Here is a 20,275-nt window from a genome sequence, read left to right as displayed (position 1 = left end):
ACACTTTTCCAGAAACCGTATACACTCCATTGAGTTTTAAACTGTTTTACTTTATAAAATAGCATGGGGGTACCACTTGTGGGAGAAGTGCTATGAGCTCCCCCTTCATGTAGACAATAACAAAGAGGGATGCCTTATGACAACTGTATATAATACTAATTTACCTTCAAGATACCATGTAAGGCAAAAATCCTGCTGAACTCTTCCTTCCACCCCAGCCACCATGGTCAGTGAAAATGGGAGCTGTTGTATGTAACCATCCACAGTGGATTAAGACAGCTTGATTGAGGAGGATCAACTACCACCAGAAGAATTTGTCATAATAAAAATAGTGATAGATATCTTCCCTTTAAGAATTTATTTACAAGTAATTGAAAAATGTACAGTTTCTTACATGGGTTACTTGTGCAAAGTTGAACAGATCAATGTACACAGAAGACACTGGAAGAGCAGACAAGCACACCGACAATATCCTCCCACACTGCTGCCTAAGGTATCCAAAATGTTTGATCTGAGCTTTGCTTTACAAAAATGCTTTTGCAAAGGCAGAACTTGTAAAACCGCACAGGGGTGGGGGTGGGGGAGGAAAAAAATGAAGCATACAGTAGCAGCACTTTTGGCCTTGCTACTTTTTTCAATAACATAACAGTAGCTTCTTGATATCTTCTCAAGAGCTGTTTGGATTAAAATTATTTAAGGGAAATAAAGTTCTTTTTGAAGCACTTTGGTTGTTCCGCATTCTCTGTCCTCTTTTACCATTAGTAAAGTTATTGTCCGCCCCTGTCCCATAACCATGTTCAAAAGCTTCAAAAACAACTAGGCAGAGTCCTACAGAAAAGGATACCTAGCACTTAACCTTGAATATGTTACCACACACAATGATAGATCGCTTTGTACATGACCCATAGAGCAGACTGCAACCCCCTTCTGTCCCTCCGCCCCCGAGCTTGACATAATAGTTCATTTCTCAATTCCAAATGCTTTCATCACATTTCTAAACCGGGGGGGGGGAACTAGGGGGGAAGATAGAGCAGCAGGGAAATCTAGTTCTTCACACAGTACTTACAGATGCACTGAAGTTGATACCAGCAGTTAAAATGCTAGTACTTGAATCATACTTAAAAATGTATACTGTATATAAATATCCCCTTTTTAAAATCAAGCTACACGTAAGCATCACCGTGTATAACACAATTACACTTAAAAGCTTAGTGTCCACTACAGAAATGCACAATGCTGCCCTAAGACTGGAGATGGTAGATCACAGACAGTGGAATTCATCCTTAAGTAATTCTTTCACAAGTAACCCAAGTACGGTACATTTGACCTCAAGAGGGAGGGGAGGGGGTGTTTTCTTATGTCCAAGGAGAAAGAAGCTTCAGCAAGGGTGGGTGGCAACAGCACAACAGCTATTTTGCTTTTCAAAGTAAATGCAGTGATGCTAGGAGGAGGAGGAGGAGGAGGATGACTCAGACACTTCATACATATATTTTCCTCATCAGAGTGTTCATTTGCATCATCCAGGGTCAACAGTCACGCCAACTTTGTTCTACTATTGCAGAAACCCGTTTTTCATATTCCCGCTTATTCTCTTGGTATAGTTGAGCTGCCTGGCTGTTTGCTGGACTGTTTGGATTAGGCTCATCCAGTAAAGACTGTTGGGGGGCGGGGAGAGAAAAGAAAAGATGAATCAGGCTTCATAATGAGATTTCACACAAGCAAAGTGATTAATTCAATGTAGCAAAACAGCGACAGATGCCATGTATATTAGGAACATATCTTGACTATTTCAAGCCCCCTGCTTAGCTTGCACCTTTCCCATTGCTTTTAACACAATGACATGGACTCTGCAGAGGTACAAGTTACATGATTAACAATTTGTTTTGACAGCAAAGCTTAATGTGTACAGCAAGCCACTTCTTTAAGCCTATATAGGACTAGACTCAGAATCAACTCCGATGGACTGTTCTTCCATCATTCTAATGGAGAATGGGACAGGGGCTTTTGGTCTGCCAACAGTCATCTTGCATTGGCTTCAGGCAAGACTTTGATGGTGAATGACAGAAGTGCAAAAAGCAATGGGAGAAGTACACTCTGAACTGTAAGAATACAGCTCTGCTACACCAAATACACCTAAAAGCACAATGGTACAAAAATAGACTAAATAGAATTACCACCACTAGAAAATGATGCAATGCTTTTTAAATGTATAGCTGTTTCAATTTGTGAAGCCATTTGATCTTTTTAAGTACACTTGTGAATACAGTGGATAATAATCACTGAGAAATAAATATGCATTTCCATCTTTCACAAACCAATTTACAGATATAAAAAGATGGATCATAAATAATGATGATGGAATCCCATGGCAGAGAGAGGTTTCCACCTTAGTTGTTATTACACTGTTTCAAACTGTATTAGCAAGATCATCAGTAGCCCTGATGTTACCTGTATGGATGTTAAGATGGATGACACATCATAGGTAGGACTCCAACGGTTCTGAAGAATATCCAGACATATACTACCATCTGCATAGACTACAAAAGGAAATTAATGAGTTGCATAACAAGAATCAGTGCCTTCAAGTTTCTTTTGCTATGTTGTCACTCCCAGCTAATTATCAACATTTGCTGCATAACTATCTTAAGCTGCCCACAGAACAAGCCATCTGACAGCTTGTGCCTCAAATACCTGATTTCAACAAGTTATGAAACAGGCCCCTGGTGAAATGAATTTTTAAAGTTCACCTTGTTCCACCAACACTTCCTCCTTTATAACCTCACAACTCTGATTATTAAAATGTTCACAGCATGGCATTTCAAGAAAAGGTTTAAAGAGCAGTAATGTGTCTCCTTTCAAAGATCTATGAAAGTCACCCTAGTGACAGCATGTACCCCATTGCCTAATGTGAACTTTCCAAGGTAGGATTTAAAATTCTTCATAAAGTGGGCAAGATATAAATGCAAGATGTCAAAATCATGTTAAAATAAAGTCATTAAAAACTCATTTATAAAAGCATCAGCAGCTGTAGGAGTGCTACAAATTTAATTGGGTGCACTTGGTTAGTGACCACAAGAAAAGTTTCTTCATGGTTCCATCAGAAGTCATGTAACCAAAACAGAAGCAGCAGACAAGAACTAGGATTATAAGGAACCCTAAAACTAAGCAAGTATTGCTATGAAGTAGATCTGGTTTTATTTAAATATGTTCCCCTTGCCTTTAAAAATTAAAGGACTCTACACCTTTGTGATCAAGGAAGTCACTGAGGAAAATCATCTGATTGCACTAGAAACTTGAGAGGCAGGTAGGATGGAGCTCAGCAACATTTAGCATATGGAGACACGGGGGGGGGGAAGAGTCCAAAATTTCCTTCAACTATCAGTATCAGGTCCACTTCTGTGACCACTACTGCAGTTAAGAAACAAATTGCTTCATTTTAGGTGGTACATACCATTTGGATGAAACATTTTAGACACAAATCTAACAGTAGGTGGCTTGTTTGGATATTCTTCTGTGAATTCTATGGTAAGCTTGAAAGTTCCTGCAATGGGGAGAGGCAAGTTATAAGTATCTTCTTCACAAATTGAAACTCCCTGTTCCCAATGGTCTCAAGTGCAGAAGCACCAACAATTTCACAAAATTCTCTTGGTACATGAGATTCAAAGATTAGTCCACCTTTCCAACAGCATCAGTGGGTCAGCCAAATGGCTTTAGGAAGCTCACAGCTAAAGCGTTACTGTTTATGTAGCACTGCAAATGTGAACATCACATTACAGAGTACAATTAGAAAGGCTCCTTCCCCACGGCTTATATGATCTGACACAAGGAAAGCAGCAGCAGTAAACAGAGGAAGATTTTGTTTTATTTCAGTTACGTGTCTTATGTGTACAATAAGACATGGGACCTAAAGAGTTGTGCCAAAGCCATCAAGGAAAAGGTGGATTCTGAGAGATTTGAAGGAAGACAGGAGTTCTAGATGGCAGTTCTAAGCATAAGAGGCACCAAGGATAGAGTGGGTCAAGGGAAGCTACAGATCTTGAGATGGCTGAGAGCAGGGAGGTGGAGTAGAAAAGAGCAGGAATATGTTGGGATATTAAGAGAAGGCAAGGCCATGACGGTATGTTGGATCCAGGCATGGGCAAGAAAACTGTACAAATTTAAGAAAGACCATTATGTGATCAGAATAACTAGGGATGTGAATGCTGCCGGTAGAAAAGTGCTAGAAAGAGGACTGAGGAGAAGGCCACTATAGTCAAGGTGAGAGGGCATGAAAAGGTTTTCATCCAAGGGATATATTTGTAACTGTCACAGAAGATGCGCTGCGACTACTCTAAAGTAACGACTCTCCAGTCCGTTGCCTTTTCATGCTTTTATTGTGTGCAGGCTATTTACAGTGCTAGAGCTGTACAGGGTACATGTTCTCAGTCTGACCCAGAACCCTGGAATGGCGCTTCCCGCGTTTTCTTCCAACATAAGAGTCTGGGCACCCCAAATCTCCTTCCGCGTTTCCGCCGGCGTAATTCCGGAACCGGAGGGAAAAAGGGTCTCCTTTCCATGTTTTCCTTCTCCCCCTTTTCCCCCGCTCTCTCTTCCTCTCCCACGTGTAGCAGCGGCTCTGCTATCCTGCCAGAGCCCTGTTCCCTACTTCCTCTTTCCCCACTGGACTCTTCCCCCTCCCCACTGCCTCCACTGCTGGTGGAGGAACTGCTCCTCAGGATGGGGGGGGGTTCTGTACTCTTTTCCTCTCACATCCACCCCCCCTCCGCTGCTAGCAGATCGTCCACCCTAGGCATCGGGAAGGCCACCGGTTCCGTCAAGGAATTAATTCGCCTATAATCCACGACGAGACGTTTCTGGGGCGTGTCCCTCTTGTCCACCCAGAAGACCGGACTGCCCCCTGCTGCTTTGCTTTCTCGTATGAACCCCCTCTTGAGGTTCTTGCCGATGAACGCACGCAGGTCTGCCAGCTCCTGATCTGACATGGAGTACAACTTCGCAGGTGGTAGAGTGGCCCCAGGCAACAGGTTGATCTGACAGTCAAAAGGCCTGTGCGGGGGCAGGTGGTCGGACTCTGCTTCGCTGAAGACCTCCTGCAGGTCCCAGTAAGGTTTGGGGATGGCTGCCCCCCCTTTTATCTGCATGGTCGCCACCGTGGCTAGCGGAGGGCCCTCCTCCGGTTGGTGCTGCAGGCAGTGTTCCAGGCAGTAGTCTGAGCCAAACGTGAGGCATCTCTGGTGCCAACTGATGGACGGGTCATGGCGCGCTAGCCAGCTCATGCCCAGTACTATGGGGGGGGGGTCTGAGAGGGTGGTGACGTTGAACGCCAGTGTCTCTGAGTGCCTCCCTTTCCCCACTGGACTCTTCCCCCTCCCCGCTGCCTCCGCTGCTGGTGGAGGAACTGCTCCTCAGGATGGGGGGGGGTGTTTCTGTACTCTTTCCCCCTCCCAGTAACATTCCCTATTTACGGAGACAGCCATCCTTCATGTACCCCAATACATGAGTTATGAAAGATATAATGCTTCTGAACATGTACCCAAAACAGACTTTGTTTATAGGAGTAGCTTCAAGAAAGTTCTTAAGTAAAGGGTACTATTTACACGGTAAGCCTAGTCACCACTTCAAGGCAAAGTGCTTAACTGCAGCTGTCTTATCTTCTAGCCAAAGTTTTTCTTCTCCTACACACCTATCCCCTTTCTAGAAAGGGTGACTGATGGGGAGGAGAAGGACTTGACATCATTCTCTCTCTGAAACAGTTAAAATTGTTTTGTTTTAATACTTACCATCTTCAAATGGGGTTCCCTCAGGCCTGAAAGAGGAGAGAGCATGTCAGCATCTTACATTTGGCTTAGCAAAGTTAGTTCATTATTTAACTGGCACTCAGCCTTTACAGTATGACATGTAGCTTAATCCATGCCCAGCACAGAAACGGGGGTCAGAATGAGCAAGGCTTAAGGGCTTTAGAACAAGAAACAAAGTTTTAGCAGTTTCACAATTTCTACACCTGGGTAGTTTTACTTGTACAGTAAGTAAAACTGACACCCATTCCCATGCTGCTGCCACCTCTAATTCTATTCTCAGCCTAGATGCTATCCAGGACAAATTGTGGGGGTGCCATCCCCAAAGTCTCCATAGCACTGTTCATTTAAAAATGACAGAGCTAAGGATGCTGCACACATGCTGCTGCTCACTGTCCCCAACTCCAGGTTTACTGGTATTTTTAAATTTAATATAGCAGCAGCACAAGGGTTGTGCATGGCTTGGATCTGATGGCAACCAATTTGCCGCAGGTGACTGGACATTTACTCAGAAAATACTTCCTCCCCTGAATAAAAGAACACAACACTCAGTAGATTCAGGGTTTTTGCTCAGTTTGCTGACGAACCTGAAGATTGCTAGCTAATCAAAAAAACAAAAAAACAACTCCTTCCAGTAGCACCTTAGAAACCAACTAAGTTTGTCATAGGTATGAGCTTTTGTGTGCATGCACACTTCTTCAGATACTGCTAGCTAATGTTAATATGTATAACACATTACAAAGCAACATAAAAGAGAAATATCCCTGCCCCGAGGAAAGCAGCGTAAATTCTGTTGGGGAAGGCAGAGACAAATGAAACGGGAAGAATATGAACAAAGCAATCCCACATAGAATCACAGAATTGTAAAGCTGGAAGTGACCCTGAGGATCATCTAGTCCTACCCCCTGCAATGCAGGAACATGCAGCTGTCCCTTGTGGGGATTGAACCTGCAACCCTCACATTATCAGCACCATGCTCTAACCAACTGAGCTATGCACTACTGAAGCACAATTTCTACAGGAGATAAAATGAAAGAACAATACTCCCAAAGGCATGAAAGATATTTCCTACCCCAATATAGTGTTTCCCTAACCTTTAAGGCAAGGCAAGCTTAGTATCCCATGCAGAAAATAAGGATTTGTTTTTTTTGGGGGGGGGGCACTAGGGCTTGCCGATCAGAAGGTCGGCAGTTCAAATCCCCACAACAGGGTGAGCTCCCGTTGTTTGGTCCCAGCTCCTGCCCACCTTAGCAGTTCGAAAGCACTTCAAAGTGCAAGTAGATAAATAGGTACCGCTCCAGCGGGAAGGTAAATGGTGTTTCCGTGCACTGCTCTGGTTTCGCCAGAAGTGGCTTAGTCATGCTGGCCACATGACTCAGAAGCTGACTGCGGACAAATGCCGGCTCCCTCGGCCTATAGAGCGAGATGAGCGCCACAACCCCAGAGTTGTCTGCGACTGGACCTAACAGTCAGGGGTACATTTACCTTTATTGGGGGGGGGGAATCATTCAGACTTTTTGAAAAACACTTTAAAAATGGGTAGAGAATATGTGAACCCTCTAGATATTGCTGCAGTACAACTCGCACTGGCCATGTGGGCTAAGTCTGAGGGAGTCCAACAACATCTGGAAGGGCACAGATTTACCCACAATATAGTAACTGCATTCTGCTTTATAGCTGAAGCCCTCAAAGCAGGTTTATACAAACTAATAAAAGCTTTTAAAAAACTAAAAAATGTATAAACTAAAACCATATTGCAATCAAAATATTACCATGCTTCCCCTATTTTAAGCCGTAGTCATAAAATAAGTGGTAGCAGGATTTTTAAGGATTTGTGAAATATAAGACATACCCCGAAAATTAGACATACCTCCGTCTCGCGCAGAGCGAGACCGCTGAGCGCCCCAGCCAGCCAGCAGGACCCAGCACGCCGGCCGCGGCAGGAGGAGGAGGCGGCCTGCCGGGTCGGCGCCCAGCAGCGCCACGCCGGATTGAGGAGGCAGCCTGCCGGGTCGGTGCCCAGCAGTGCCGTGGTGGATTGAGGAGGCGGTGCTCTGTGCGGCGCTGCTGGGTGCTGACCCTGCAGGCCGCTTCCTCAACCCGGTACTCCACGCGGCAGTGATTGGCGCCAACGCAGCAGGCTGCCTCCAGGATCCAGCAGCAGCAACGCGACAGGAGGAGGAGGAGGCTTGCTGCGTGCCCCGAGCCCTGAGCCAGCGGGACCTAGCAGCAGCAACGCTGGCTGTGGTAAGGATGTACTTACAGAAATAAAAAAAAAACCCCGAAAATAAGCCATAGGCTTATTTTCTTGAGTAAAATAAATATAAGATGTTGTCTTAAAATATGGGAAACATAGTAGTAAGAAAAGCCTTGCTGAAAAACCAGCTCTTGACTACCCTCGATGGAGGTCACTCGAGGAGCTTTGGCAAGTTTTCTCAAGAGCAGGCTCTACCTAAGTTACTTCAGAAGGCAGAAACAGCACCTCCTCCTTGGACAATCTTACAGCATGTGGTGGTTGCTAAATAGGAGTGAGTGAGCAAGGAAGTTCCCTGGATATGAGAAGAAAAGAATTCTTGCTGCAAAATTGGGACAGGAATCAGCTCCACCACCACAAAAACAGGCTGAAGGGGGAGAGTTTCACTGCAGCTTTGCAAACTTGCATAATACAGTTGGATACAGAGGGGCTGTGTTTTTCTATCTAGCAGAGGGAACAATTCCTCAGCAGCTCAGGAGTTTCTCAATTAAAGATTGGTAAAGACAAAGAAACTGCACTCAGAAGGTATGCCCAGCACTACTGACTTTTCCTAAACTCCTACCCACTCAAACCTCTCCTGTACCTGCGATACATTGATGTATTTTTATTATCTGGACACATGGCCAACAGACCCTGGACACCTTCCACCAGATATTCAATGACTTTCAGCCCTACATTACAACCGCATCTATCCCAACTCTACAGACAGAGACTCTCACCTAAGAGATCTACAGCTAACCTTTTTAGAACTAAAATATCCGCCCGATGAAATTAAACAACAGATCAACAGAGTCAGACTGATACTCAGAGAGAACTTGCTGCAAGACAAACCCAAAAAAGAAAGCAAAATTTAAAAAATCCTTCAGTAGCACCTTAAAGACCAACTAAGTTTTTATTTTGGTATGAACTTTCGTGTGCATGCACACTTCTTCAGATACACTGAAACAGAAGAGCCAGACCCTTATGTATATTCAGAGGTTGGGAGGGAATGGGTGATGGGCTGATAGGAGTGGTAAACCTGTTGATGGCTGTTAACGACTGCTGATGACTGCAATAGGTCAGCTGTTTTATTACAGAAAATTTTCAGAAACAGACTGGAAAGGGAAGTTGCTGAATTGGAACTCAATAGCAAGCTTAAAACCATGGAGCCACCTGGGATGAACAAAGACATAGGATTCGTATCTCATTATGCATGATCAAGCTTTCTTTAGCGCCTCAGCCCTTGCTTTTCCCCCGCAGGACCTGTTTCAGTGTACATGTATCTGAAAAAGTGTGCATGCACACGAAAGCTCATACCAAAATAAAAACTTAGTTGGTCTTTAAGGTGCTACTGAAGGAATTTTTTTATTTTGCTTCGACTCAGGCCAACACGGCTACCTACCTGTAACCAAAAAAGAAAATAACAGAACACCACTACCGTAGTAATCACATACAGCTCCCAAGTTAAAACAGTACAACGCATCATCAGAGATCTACAACCTCTCCTAGACAATGACAGTTCTCTTTCTCAAACTCTGGTAGGAAGACCTTTCATTGCCTAGACAGCCACCCAATCTTAAACAACTCCTCACCTACAATAATACAACCACCAGGCTTAACATGGACACTGGTACCAGAGCCTGCAATAAACCCAGATGCCAACTTTACTGCCACATACAGTACACTCGGACAACACCATTACTGGCCCCAACAACATCAAACATACAATCTCAGGACTATTTAATTGCTCATCTTCTAACATTGTGTATGCCATCAAATGCCAGCAATGCCCTTCAGCTCTCTATATTGGACAAACAGGCCAAACCCTACTCCAAAGGATAAATGGACATAAATCTGACATCAGGAATCACAAGACAGAGAAACCAGTAGGAGAACACTTCAGTCTCCCAGGACATTCTGTACAAGATCTCAAAGTAGCTGTCTTATTACAAAAGAATTTTGGAAATAGAGAAAGGGAAGTTGCTGAACTGCAACTTATTACCAAACTTAAAGCCGTGGAGGGACCTGGCCTGAACAAAGACATTGGATTCTTATCTCATTCTACATGATAAAGCTATCTTTAGCCATCTCACCCCTTGCTTTTTCCTGTAAGACAAATTGCATTCGTTAACAGTCATCAACGAGTTTCCACACCTATCAGTCAAACACCCATTCCCACCACCCTCCTGAGTAATACCCCTCCCCACCCTTACACTATATATAAGGGTCTGGAGATTTCTGTTTCAGTGTATCTGAAGAAGTGTGCATGCACACGAAAGCTCATACCAATGACAAACTTAGTTGGTCTCTAAGGTGCTACTGGAAGGGGAAAAATTTTTATTTTGTTTTGACTACGCCAGACCAACATGGCTACCAACCTGTAACTATAACTTACAAAAGTTCACTACAAGCTAGCAGACATAATAGCCAACCATTGTTCCTAGTAGCCTGGCTTGCTTGCTTTCTGCACCACAAAAGGTAATCTATATACCTTCATAGCAGAGAATAGGGCTATAGGGAGGAGCAATGTTTCTACTGCATGATTTTAACAACCCTTTATTTCTATACTGAGGTGGGAAACCTGCATCCCTCCAGATGTTGTGGGACTCCATTAGCCCCAGCCAACATGGCCCGTATTCAGGTATGATGGGAGTTGTAGTCCAGCAACAGCTAGAGACAGTGTTCAAAACTCCTATTGTTCCAGGCACATTTTGCGACGGGGAACTTCATTAACGCAAGCAGTTTCTGAGTTCTGGGAGCAGTACTGAGCCTAAGATTTCAGATTAGAACTGCAGAGTGGAAGGAAAGGAAGACTTTTTCTGCCTTCCCACTTCCAGCTACTCTCCGAAGACTGGAGAAAAGACCCTCTTAAGAATATTAAGGGGGTGGGCAGAGGAAGGAATAGACCATGGGGAAATGAACATATTATTTTAGTTTCAGTTCATTCATTTTCAGCTTTGTATTTTTGTTATAAAAATGCACATCTAGACGTTCCATTGTAGCACCTATAACCTAGGTTTAAGGTTCAATTTAGCTCCTAGCTGTCATATCTCAGTTTCTAACACGGGCTAGGGGGGCACAGGTTTCCCATTCCTTTCCCAGACCAAGGCATTGAAAGCCCTCCAATATAAACATGAAGCCTGCAGTCTTTTGACCCTGCACTGCCAACAGCTTTTTAAAAAGCAAAAAGTTGCGCCTGGTGGGGTATATAGGGAGTTTAGCTTTGCTTGTCAACAAAATTAAGATTCCTGGTCACCACTGGCAACAACATTTCCACACCAACCCCAAGTAATCTACTTACAGGTCTGTCACAAGGATAATAGGGAGAGTGATAGAATGACAACCACATGTACATTCTAAAGCTCCTTAAAGCAGGGGGTGCCAACATGGTGCTCATGAGCACACATGTGCCTGCAGAGGCCTCTGGTGGAGCCCACAGGGTCCTCTTCTGCCCCCAGCAGAAATTGTGAATGAAATGGTTGTGAGCACCACACACACCACACCCTATTCTATTGGTTAGAACAGAATGCTTTTTTTTCAAGTCTATTTGTCCACAGGCCCAGAAAGGTTGCTGATCACTGCATTGCAGGAAGAGTTTTTTTTAAAAAAAAAATTCTGGCTATCACTAGATCTAGTATTTGGAAACTCTCTCACATACCTCTCAGCCTGGATATATAGCCTTTTAGCACTGTTGTGCAGACTAAAAACCAACACCTCCTGTCCTCCTTGGACAAGGAGCAAAATACGATTAAGAAAAACAGTTGCTAAACTGTCATCCCTGCAGAACCACACAGCCCTAACCTCCTTGGACAAAGAGCAAGGCAAGATATGGCAATGATAATCATTAAAGCAATAATTATAGCAGCACAAACACTCCACCCTGAGCACATTGGAAGGAGAGGAGCAAGATGCAACTACCAGCACAATAATAGTGATTACAATTGCTACACTTGCATTTTGATATATGCTGTAAGCTGCCCAGAGTGGCTGGGGAAATCCAGCCAGATGGGTGGGGTATAATGATGATGATGATGATACTATCATCTTTCTCTTCTTCATGGGATACAAGCTGTTGTTTTCTAATATAATAATAATTACAGCTAATATTCCTATGTTTGGGAATAAATGTATGCATATGCCTATGTTTGCGAAAAACAGATCAGTGACATCTTGATCCCTTGAAGGTGCAGCAAGGCTCAGGAGTTAATACGGATAAGTACTACTAGAAGTAAGTTTTATTATTACTATTTATTCAGTTTTTATACCATCCATCATCTGAGGCTCACAGAGCTGTTTACAATATAAAATACAAACATAATAACATAGCGACAAACAATAACCCCCCCCCAAAAAAAAACCTCACACAAGCAATTTAAAAGTCCACAGACTACTTAATTAGCCAAAGGGCTGGGGAAAGAGGAATGTTTTTGCCTGGCACCTAAAGATGTGGAAGAAAAGCGCCAGGTGAGCCTCCCTAGGGAGAGCAATCCACAAAAGTGGGGGCCACCACAGAAAAGGCTCATTTGCATGCTTCCACCCTCCAGACCTCTCCTAGAGGTGGGCACATGAAGGATGACTGCAGGGTCCAGACTGCAGGGTCACAGGGGGAGAGACAGTCTTGTAAGTATCTCAGTTATCTCACAAAATCTTAAGAGTTGGAAGGAACCTTGAGGACCACCTAGTCCAACCCTCTGCAATGCAGGAATATGCACCTGCCCCTTATGGGGATATTTTAAGGTTCTATAGGTCAAAACCAGCACTTTGAATAAAAGTAAAAGTAAAGGTAAAGGGAACCCTGACCATTAGGTCCAGTTGTGACCGACTCTGGGGTCGCGCGCTCATCTCACATTATTGGCTGAGGGAGCCGGCGTATAGCTTCCAGGTCATGTGGCTAGCATGAGAAAGCCACTTCTGGCAAACCAGAGCAGCACACGGAAACACCGTTTACCTTCCCGCTGTAGCGGTTCCTATTTATCTACTTGCATTTTGACGTGCTTTTGAACTGCTGGGACCAAGCAACGGGCGCTCACCCCGTCACAGGGATTCGAACCGCCGACCTTCTGATCAGCAAGCCCTAGGCTCAGTGGTTTAACCACAGTGCCACCTGGATAACTGGCAGCAAATAGTCATGCCAGGATCAGTGTCATAGGCTCAAACCCTCTTGCAACCTGGCCCTTGAATTCTTCAAAAACTATCTTCAGAGAAAGGGAGAACAGGTTAAATTTCTAGCCCTCTTTTTTCTTCTTCTGCCCGTCCCGGTCCCTCTCCCCAATTTTACCCTGAAAAGGGGGGGGGGAGGCCACTTGCAGGTGGGAGGAGAGGGTCCAGCCCGGCCTACTCACCCGAAAATGACCGCGTTCCACACCATGATGTTGTTCTCCGAGGGAGCCCCGCTGACTCCCGCCGGGGGGTCCTCCTGAAGCCTTTTTTCGGAAGGAAAGGGACAAGGGACACCAGCAGCTCAGTGGCAGGAGTGACAGCGCCGCCTTCCCACCCAGCCTGCGCAAACTGCGTAGCGCCCTCCCCCCCATAGCTGCCAAGTTATCCCTTTTTTTAAGGGATTTTCCCTTATGCTGAATAGGCTTCCTCGCGAGAAAAGGGAAAACTTGGCAGCTATGCCCCCCGTTCTACGGGCGCCGCTCGCTCGCCTGGCCGCCTTGCGCAAGTAACGCAACACTGCCCACTACGCTAGCGGCGCAGCGCTCCCTCCACCGCCGCCATGTTGGATCACCTCACCACCTTCCTCGCTCTCCTGCCCGCTTCCCCACTTCGGGAAACCCGCCCTCCGCCCCGCTTACCTCTTGAAGTCCCGCATGAGGCGCCTCCGGGCGGGCGTGGACATCGCGGGGTCGCGGTTATAAATCACTCATACACACCAACCCCACCGGCCCCCCCAGGGAAGGCGGGACGGCGGAGGCGAGAGAGCGGGGCGAGGGCGACGGCTGGCAAAACTCGGAGCGATAGCGGCCTCTACCACTTCAACAAAGCGCGTGGGGGGGGGGGAAGAGAGACAAACAACGCGGCCCTAACTACGGCGGCGGAGGCTGCCGGGCAATACCGGGCAGCACCACGGGCAGCACCACTGCCGTTGCGAGGGGCGGCGCTCCGCGGGGCCGAGTCAGCTCGGGCTGTACCACTGCGCAGGCAACAGGGGGGCGAGGGGTGAGATGGGAAGCTGCGGCTTGTGGAGCGGGGGCGATACCACCGGAGGGAGGATGACAGAAAGAGTGGGCGGCGACGTAAAGCGAAGGATTCTGGGCGATACCAAATGGAAGATGCAGGTGGGGGGAGGAAGTCACCGCGGTGTGCAGCATAAGCTAACTGTTAGGTATACCTGTGTAGGCTCCTTCTCCTCCTCATTGGTGCGCAAGGGACTGGGAGCCGCGCCTCTGGGCGGGGCAGTTGTTTAGGATTACAGCATTAGGGGTCTGATCCTGCGCACGGCAGCTGGGGTGTAAGCGTCACAATTGTTCGAGGGAACATGCTCTCGAATAAGGAAAGGTGCCTAAGGAATGGAGCATTTGTGCTGCCATATGTCGCTCGGGTTCTCACTAGCTTATACTGTCACTATGATCATTAGAAGCATTAAGAAGAGCCTGCTAGATAAGGCGAAAAGGAGCCTTTCTAGTCCAGTGCCCTGTTCTCCAGGGTGACAACGTGGGGAAGCCTTCAGACAGGCTCTGGGCACAATATCCCTCTCCTCCTCCAGCAGCTTTTACAGGCTCAGAGACCTCAGGGATACATTAAAACAGCTGATTAACTCTTATGTAACTACAACAAGACAACCCACTATAACCTTATATAAATGTTTATTAGTAGCAAACCAGTTTGATGCACAGTTATTAGAGGAGGAATGGAATAAAGAGTTGGATATCTCGATCTCGACCAAACGATGGGAAACTTTTCACAGCGCCTTTTATAGACTCCTTTCAAAGATTCTCTCGGGAGTGGAAGTCATGTGCTTTAAATTTATTAGGGTGTGTATGCAGTTTCCCTGCAGCAGACCTTCCAAAAAAATAACACAGCCTATTTAATAAACAATGCAAGCTGGAAAAATATCCAGAAAAGGGCAATTGAAATGATCAAGGGGATGGAGCATCTCTCCCATGAGGAAAAGTTGCAGCATTTGGTACTTCAGTCATGCCACCTCCTGCTCACCTTTTCTCTGCACTAAAAAGAGGGCAGATGATAGAAGTTGATAAAATGATGCATTACCATGGAGAAAGTGGATAAAAAAACACCACCCGCTTCTCCCCACCCCAACTAAAACTTGTAGACATCCAATGAAGGAACAGTTGTTGTTGACATCTGTTTGTCTTGAGAGACAACGGAGTGTGCTTCCAGGGATGTAGTCAAACTGCTGTGTTAGCAGCACCAAAGGGCACTCTGGGGTGCAGTACTGGGCAGTGTGTATGGGGGTCCTTGGTTGCCCAAACACAAAGACCACCACCCTGACCTTTCTGATGTGGTCCAAAGGAAATCCAAGCAATACGTTTGGCACCATCTTGCCTGCAGGAATTGCCAAAAGGAGGCATACAAGGTACCACCCAACCGTCTTAGGAGCTCCACTCTGGATTTGTGTAGGGTTTACTCCTGAGCCTTTTCTTCTCCCAAAGATCTTCCGCAAGGCAGCGGAGGGTTAGGATCAGAGTTTTCCTTCTCCTAGAGAAGGCAGTGGAGGGTTAGGATCAGAGTTTTCCTTCTCCTTCTTCCCAGGCTGATGAGCCCCATCTGCCCCTCACTTCCCTCTACAGCAGGTGCAGAAACCACCTTCTTGACCACTGGACCCACGCTATTGGTCTTGTCCTTGCAATCTACTGGAGCCTGGCTTCACATGCAGAGGAAGTCCCTAACTCATCCAAGTTTGAGACCCATTGGCAACCTCTCTTGGTTTAGCCAGCCAGTCGAAGCTGTTCCCAGAGTGTGACCTACGGTAGCAGGCCCAAGTTAACCGTGCCCATTACTTCCAATGTTATGAGAGAATGATATATGATTGAATGCTATGCTATGCTTTAATGCTATGTATGCTTCCTATGTATGCTTCCTCTCATTGGTGTGCAAGGGACTGGGAGCTTCTCCTCTGGACAGGGCCCTTGTTTAAGATTACAGCATTAAGGGCCTGATCCTTTGCACCGCTACTGGGAAGTAAGCCGCACAAGTGATCAAGGGGGCGCGCTATCAAATAGGTGTGCGTAATAAAGAATGGAGCTTTAGTGCTGCCATTTGTCACTTGGGCTCTCACTTGCTTACTACCAACATTATCATGCCTTGGCCACATGCAAAATGGTAGTTCCCTGTAGTTCCTTCAGGGAACTGTTTCATTTCAGGTGTGAGAGTTATTCTTAGGACTATGGCAGGAGATTTAGAGCAGGGTTTCCCTAACTGGGGTCATCAGCTGTTTTTGGACTACAACTCCCATCATCCCTGGGTGGCCAGACTAGCAGACAGGGATGATGGGAGTTGTAGTCCAGAAAAACAGCTGAAGACTCAAGTTAGGGAAACCCTGAGTTAGAGAGAAGCCAATTGTGATCCCCTGTGTTCAGGTCAACCAAAAGATGGTGGATTTTTGAATAATTAATTACTTTGCAAACCTGTCATTTTGTGGAATTTATTGAGTTGCTCTAATATATAGAGGAGGGCAACCTGGGGGTTCTGGAGGATCAAGAGTGTGTCATCCACAAACATTTTCATGTTGTGTTCTACACTTCTCACCGTAACGCCTTTTATTGAAGTGTTGCCACAAAGTTTTAAGGAAAGTGCCTCTATAAGCACTGCAAACTGCAGTGGGGACAGAGAGAAACTTTGGTGTGTACCTCGAAGGAGGTCAATTCTGGTTTTTAGGTAATTTTTATTATTGCATAGATTTCATTTTTATTATTTTGGATAATTCTTATGTATAATCTTTGTTTATATGTTTGACTGCAACCTGTATTTTGTTGCCTTATCAATGAATCTGAATTTGACATCCCCACTGCAGGTGATGAACACACTAAGGGTGATGGGGATATGTTTATGTGTGGACTCAGACCTGGCACACCTGTGCATCCTCTCACTTTCTTGCATGTGCATTTAAGCCCCAGCTGAAATGACAGAGTAAGGCTAATATCAGCAGTTTAACTAGTCATTTGGCCCCTACTCTTATCTCCTGCTTGCCTCCCATTCAGCTACATTAAGTCATGCCAGCCAGAAGGGATTTACTGGGGGGGGGGATCAACAGGGGGGGGATTCATTGCTTGTGGCTTCTTTTATTTAACATGCTGTGCTCTATGCTCTTCCTTCAGGAAGGTCAAGGATTTATAGAGAACTCCCAGGCAATCTACTATCAAAGTAATGATGAGTCTGACCCTTACATAGCCTTAACAATGTGGCAGCATAAAAAAAATAAAACCCAATTAAAACAACAACATGGCAGCATCACATGCCTTTAGACGAGTCTGAGATTAACGCAGGTGTACTTAACACTGAAAGAAGCAGTGGTAATGCTTTCTGCCCAGTTTATATGGGCTGACTTCCAATATTCCTTCTAGAATTGAGAGAAGCCATAACGATGGCAACAAGAGGCTATCTGAGATAACATCATGCCACTGGTTTCTATACACAGGTGTTGCAACAGTTCAACTCACTCTATGTTCTCACTTGTGCCCTCTGGATGATGTTCCACTATAACTCTCATCATGCATGTCCACTTGTCATGCTGCTGGGGCTAATGGGAGCTTTACTCCAACAGTCATCTGCAGGGTATCATGTTGGCTGCCCCACCCGCCCAACTGAAATAAAACCCACTGTCTAACCCAAGGAGCTTGGTCACATTGTTTTGCACAAGAAAGGTCTCAGGTACTATTTCTAACTCAAGCAGAGATTGTGGGAAGGACTTGGAGAGCTGCTGCTCCCAGCATGAGGCAAGACTGTAAAGTAAGGTATGCACTAAAAATAAAAAAAATGGCACAATTCCAGGAAAAAACAACCTCACTTGGATTTTGGAAAGCTTTTGTAGGCTTGGAGTTGGAGAGCAACTATTGAAAACTACCTTTAGGAACATGTTATTGCAGTTCATTCATTCAATCAATGACTTTTTCAGCCCAGTCTTCATTCATTCATGAGCTCTGTTTTAACAATGTATTGGGTATTTTTATTGCCTTGTAAGTTACACAATTGTTAGCTTCTCACTGCCTCTGTGTTTTTAGCTTCTTCTATTTTATGTTTGGCATCATCTTGGCTGCAGAAGTTGCCAAAAGGAGGCTTACAAGGCGCCATCCAACTGTCTTAGGGACTCCACTCTGGATTTGGGTAGGGTTAATTCCTGAGCCTTTTCTTCTTCTGAAGATGTCCCACAAGGCAGCAAGTAAATAAGTGTACCGTATTTTTCTGTCTATAAGACACCCCCATGTATAAGATGCCCCCTATTTGGGGGGACTCAGATTTAAGAAAATGGGGGGAGATGTATCTGTGTATAAGATGCCCCTTAATTTTTGACATTATTTTTAGGGGGGAAACCTAGTCTTATACATGGAAAAATACGGTAATAATAGTAATAATAATTTCACACAAAATACAAGGATTTTAACAAATCCACATTGCACTGCATTTGTCGCCGTGAAGTCTCTGTTCCCAATTGGCTGACCTGCTGTGGTGGGACAGAACATTCCCCTTCTGTAGGGAACAAAATTACCAAAAATAAAGGCATACAATCCAGTTTATTTGAGAAGGCAAGGTCATGAGTTTGTGGCAGTCCACATGTGGCTGCCCTTGGTTACTGGAAGCTTTTTCTGGTGCAAAATGCTATTTCTCCCTTCCAGAAGCTGCCTTTCAGTAGTCAGGATTAATCTCAAGTGCAGGATGGGTTTTAATATGGTGTAATCAGACAGTGGGTTAGATCCATTCTATATTAGTTGCACAAATTATGTATATATATTTTTAAAATATGCTGCTTAATGTAATAAATATTTCTAAGCAGTTTAATTTCTATGTGGTTTATATAAACAATAAAAAACAATAATGGAACAATGCACAATAAAAACACAATGACAATATTCAGTAACATTTCCCATAAACTAAATAAAAGCAAAGCACATACATAGACAGATGATTATGAAATTATTGTGAGGTTTAATAAGTTAACTGTTTATTTTTGGACAACTTTTCTCCTGTACTTTATTGGAAGGAGAAAAATAATCATTTCCTTAATAACAATTTAAACAATGTATTCAACTAGTACAATAAGATTATAGCATGTGTAGCCATGTTTGTTAACTGATGTGGTTTGCAGAAAGAACAGGCAGAGGAGAAACAGCTGGTGGAAAGCTGGAAAAGGGGAACCAAGGACTGGAGCAGAGAACTTCAGGGATTCCTGCTGCAGGACCGAAGTTCCGGGTAGAGACTTTATTGTTTGGACAATGCCAGGCGAGCCCTGGGAAGTAGGGCCTGGAACCAGTGAACTCTTATTAGTTGACTGGCAAGCACTTCAAGGTGTTCCCAAGGACTTACAGATCCCAGTTACTATTTCCACCCCACCCCCCTTTGGGTTTGCGTCTACATTCAGGTGCCTATTCTGTACAGTTAAGTGTTAGTGCAGTTGTTGGAACCTAGCAGGATTGAGAAGAGGTTGCCAGCCCTGAAGTGCCTTCAACACTTGCCTCAAGTCTGAGTTGCACAGACATGCAACTGACTTGCACAGACTTTTAGAGGACATCTGAAGGCAGTCCTGTTTAGGGAAGCTTTTAATGTTTAATAGATTATTGTATTTTAATACTTCTGTTGGAAGCTGCCCAGAGTGGCTGGGGAAACCCAGCCAGATGGGCAGGGTATAAATAAATTATTATTATTATTATTATTATTATTATTATTATTATTATTATTATTATCATTGCACAAAGATCCCAAGACTCGTGGAGTATTCTGCTCACAAGGTGGCACTTTCATTTTTACTGCTTCACACTTAGCTACTTGTGCAAACAACCTATTCATTGAACCTCTTGGAACTTAGCATTTAAGAGGTAAGGGGTTGAGTCTGTGTATATAAATTTCCAATGGGATTAAGATTTTCCCCTCAACTATATGTTTATTTTATAACATTTTTTCTGTGAAGAAAAGGCATGTTATCTTTGCAGACACAACTTCATACTTTTGAGAACTGCAAAAACAAGCATCTGTGAAATATCTCCTTCCAGTAGCACCTTAGAGACCAACTAAGTTTGTCATTGACAAGTTTGAGCTTTCGTGTGCATGCACACTTCTTCAGATACACTGA

At 44.7% G+C, this 20,275-nt stretch overlaps 1 protein-coding gene across 2 annotated transcripts; it reads right to left on the bottom strand.

Moving 5' to 3' along the window:
* Positions 1-343: 343 nt before the first annotated feature.
* On the bottom strand, positions 344-14,117 carry UBE2A (ubiquitin conjugating enzyme E2 A). Of its 2 annotated transcripts, XM_035113798.3 has the most exons (6): positions 13,827-14,117; positions 13,371-13,451; positions 5,781-5,806; positions 3,452-3,541; positions 2,449-2,537; positions 344-1,655 (listed from the first exon to the last, which is right to left on the bottom strand). In XM_035113798.3, the coding sequence occupies exons 1-6, from the start codon at positions 13,868-13,870 to the stop codon at positions 1,527-1,529; spliced, it is 459 nt and encodes a 152-aa protein (XP_034969689.1). In that variant the 5' UTR covers positions 13,871-14,117; the 3' UTR covers positions 344-1,526. The 2 variants fall into 2 exon arrangements, with proteins under 2 accessions (XP_034969689.1, XP_034969690.1); XM_035113799.3 differs by lacking the exon at positions 3,452-3,541.
* Between the last annotated feature and the right edge of the window lie 6,158 nt (positions 14,118-20,275).

Source organism: Zootoca vivipara, chromosome Z2 (assembly GCF_965207765.1).
Source record: "Zootoca vivipara chromosome Z2, rZooViv2.hap1.1, whole genome shotgun sequence".
NCBI classification, from domain to species: Eukaryota; Metazoa; Chordata; class Lepidosauria; order Squamata; family Lacertidae; genus Zootoca; species Zootoca vivipara.
Note: the sequence above shows the minus strand (reverse complement) of the source record. Positions and strands in the feature narration are given on the sequence as shown.

Bases quoted from the DNA above. Each gene is read 5' to 3' on its own strand.
- UBE2A (XM_035113798.3), bottom strand. From the start codon at position 13,870: ATGTCCACGCCCGCCCGGAGGCGCCTCATGCGGGACTTCAAGAG. The intron at 2,538-3,451 runs GTATGTACCACC...TTCCTTTTGTAG, and splicing joins TAAAATGTTTCATCCAAATG to TCTATGCAGATGGTAGTATA. The intron at 1,656-2,448 runs GTAACATCAGGG...GCCCCCCAACAG, and splicing joins CCATCTTAACATCCATACAG to TCTTTACTGGATGAGCCTAA.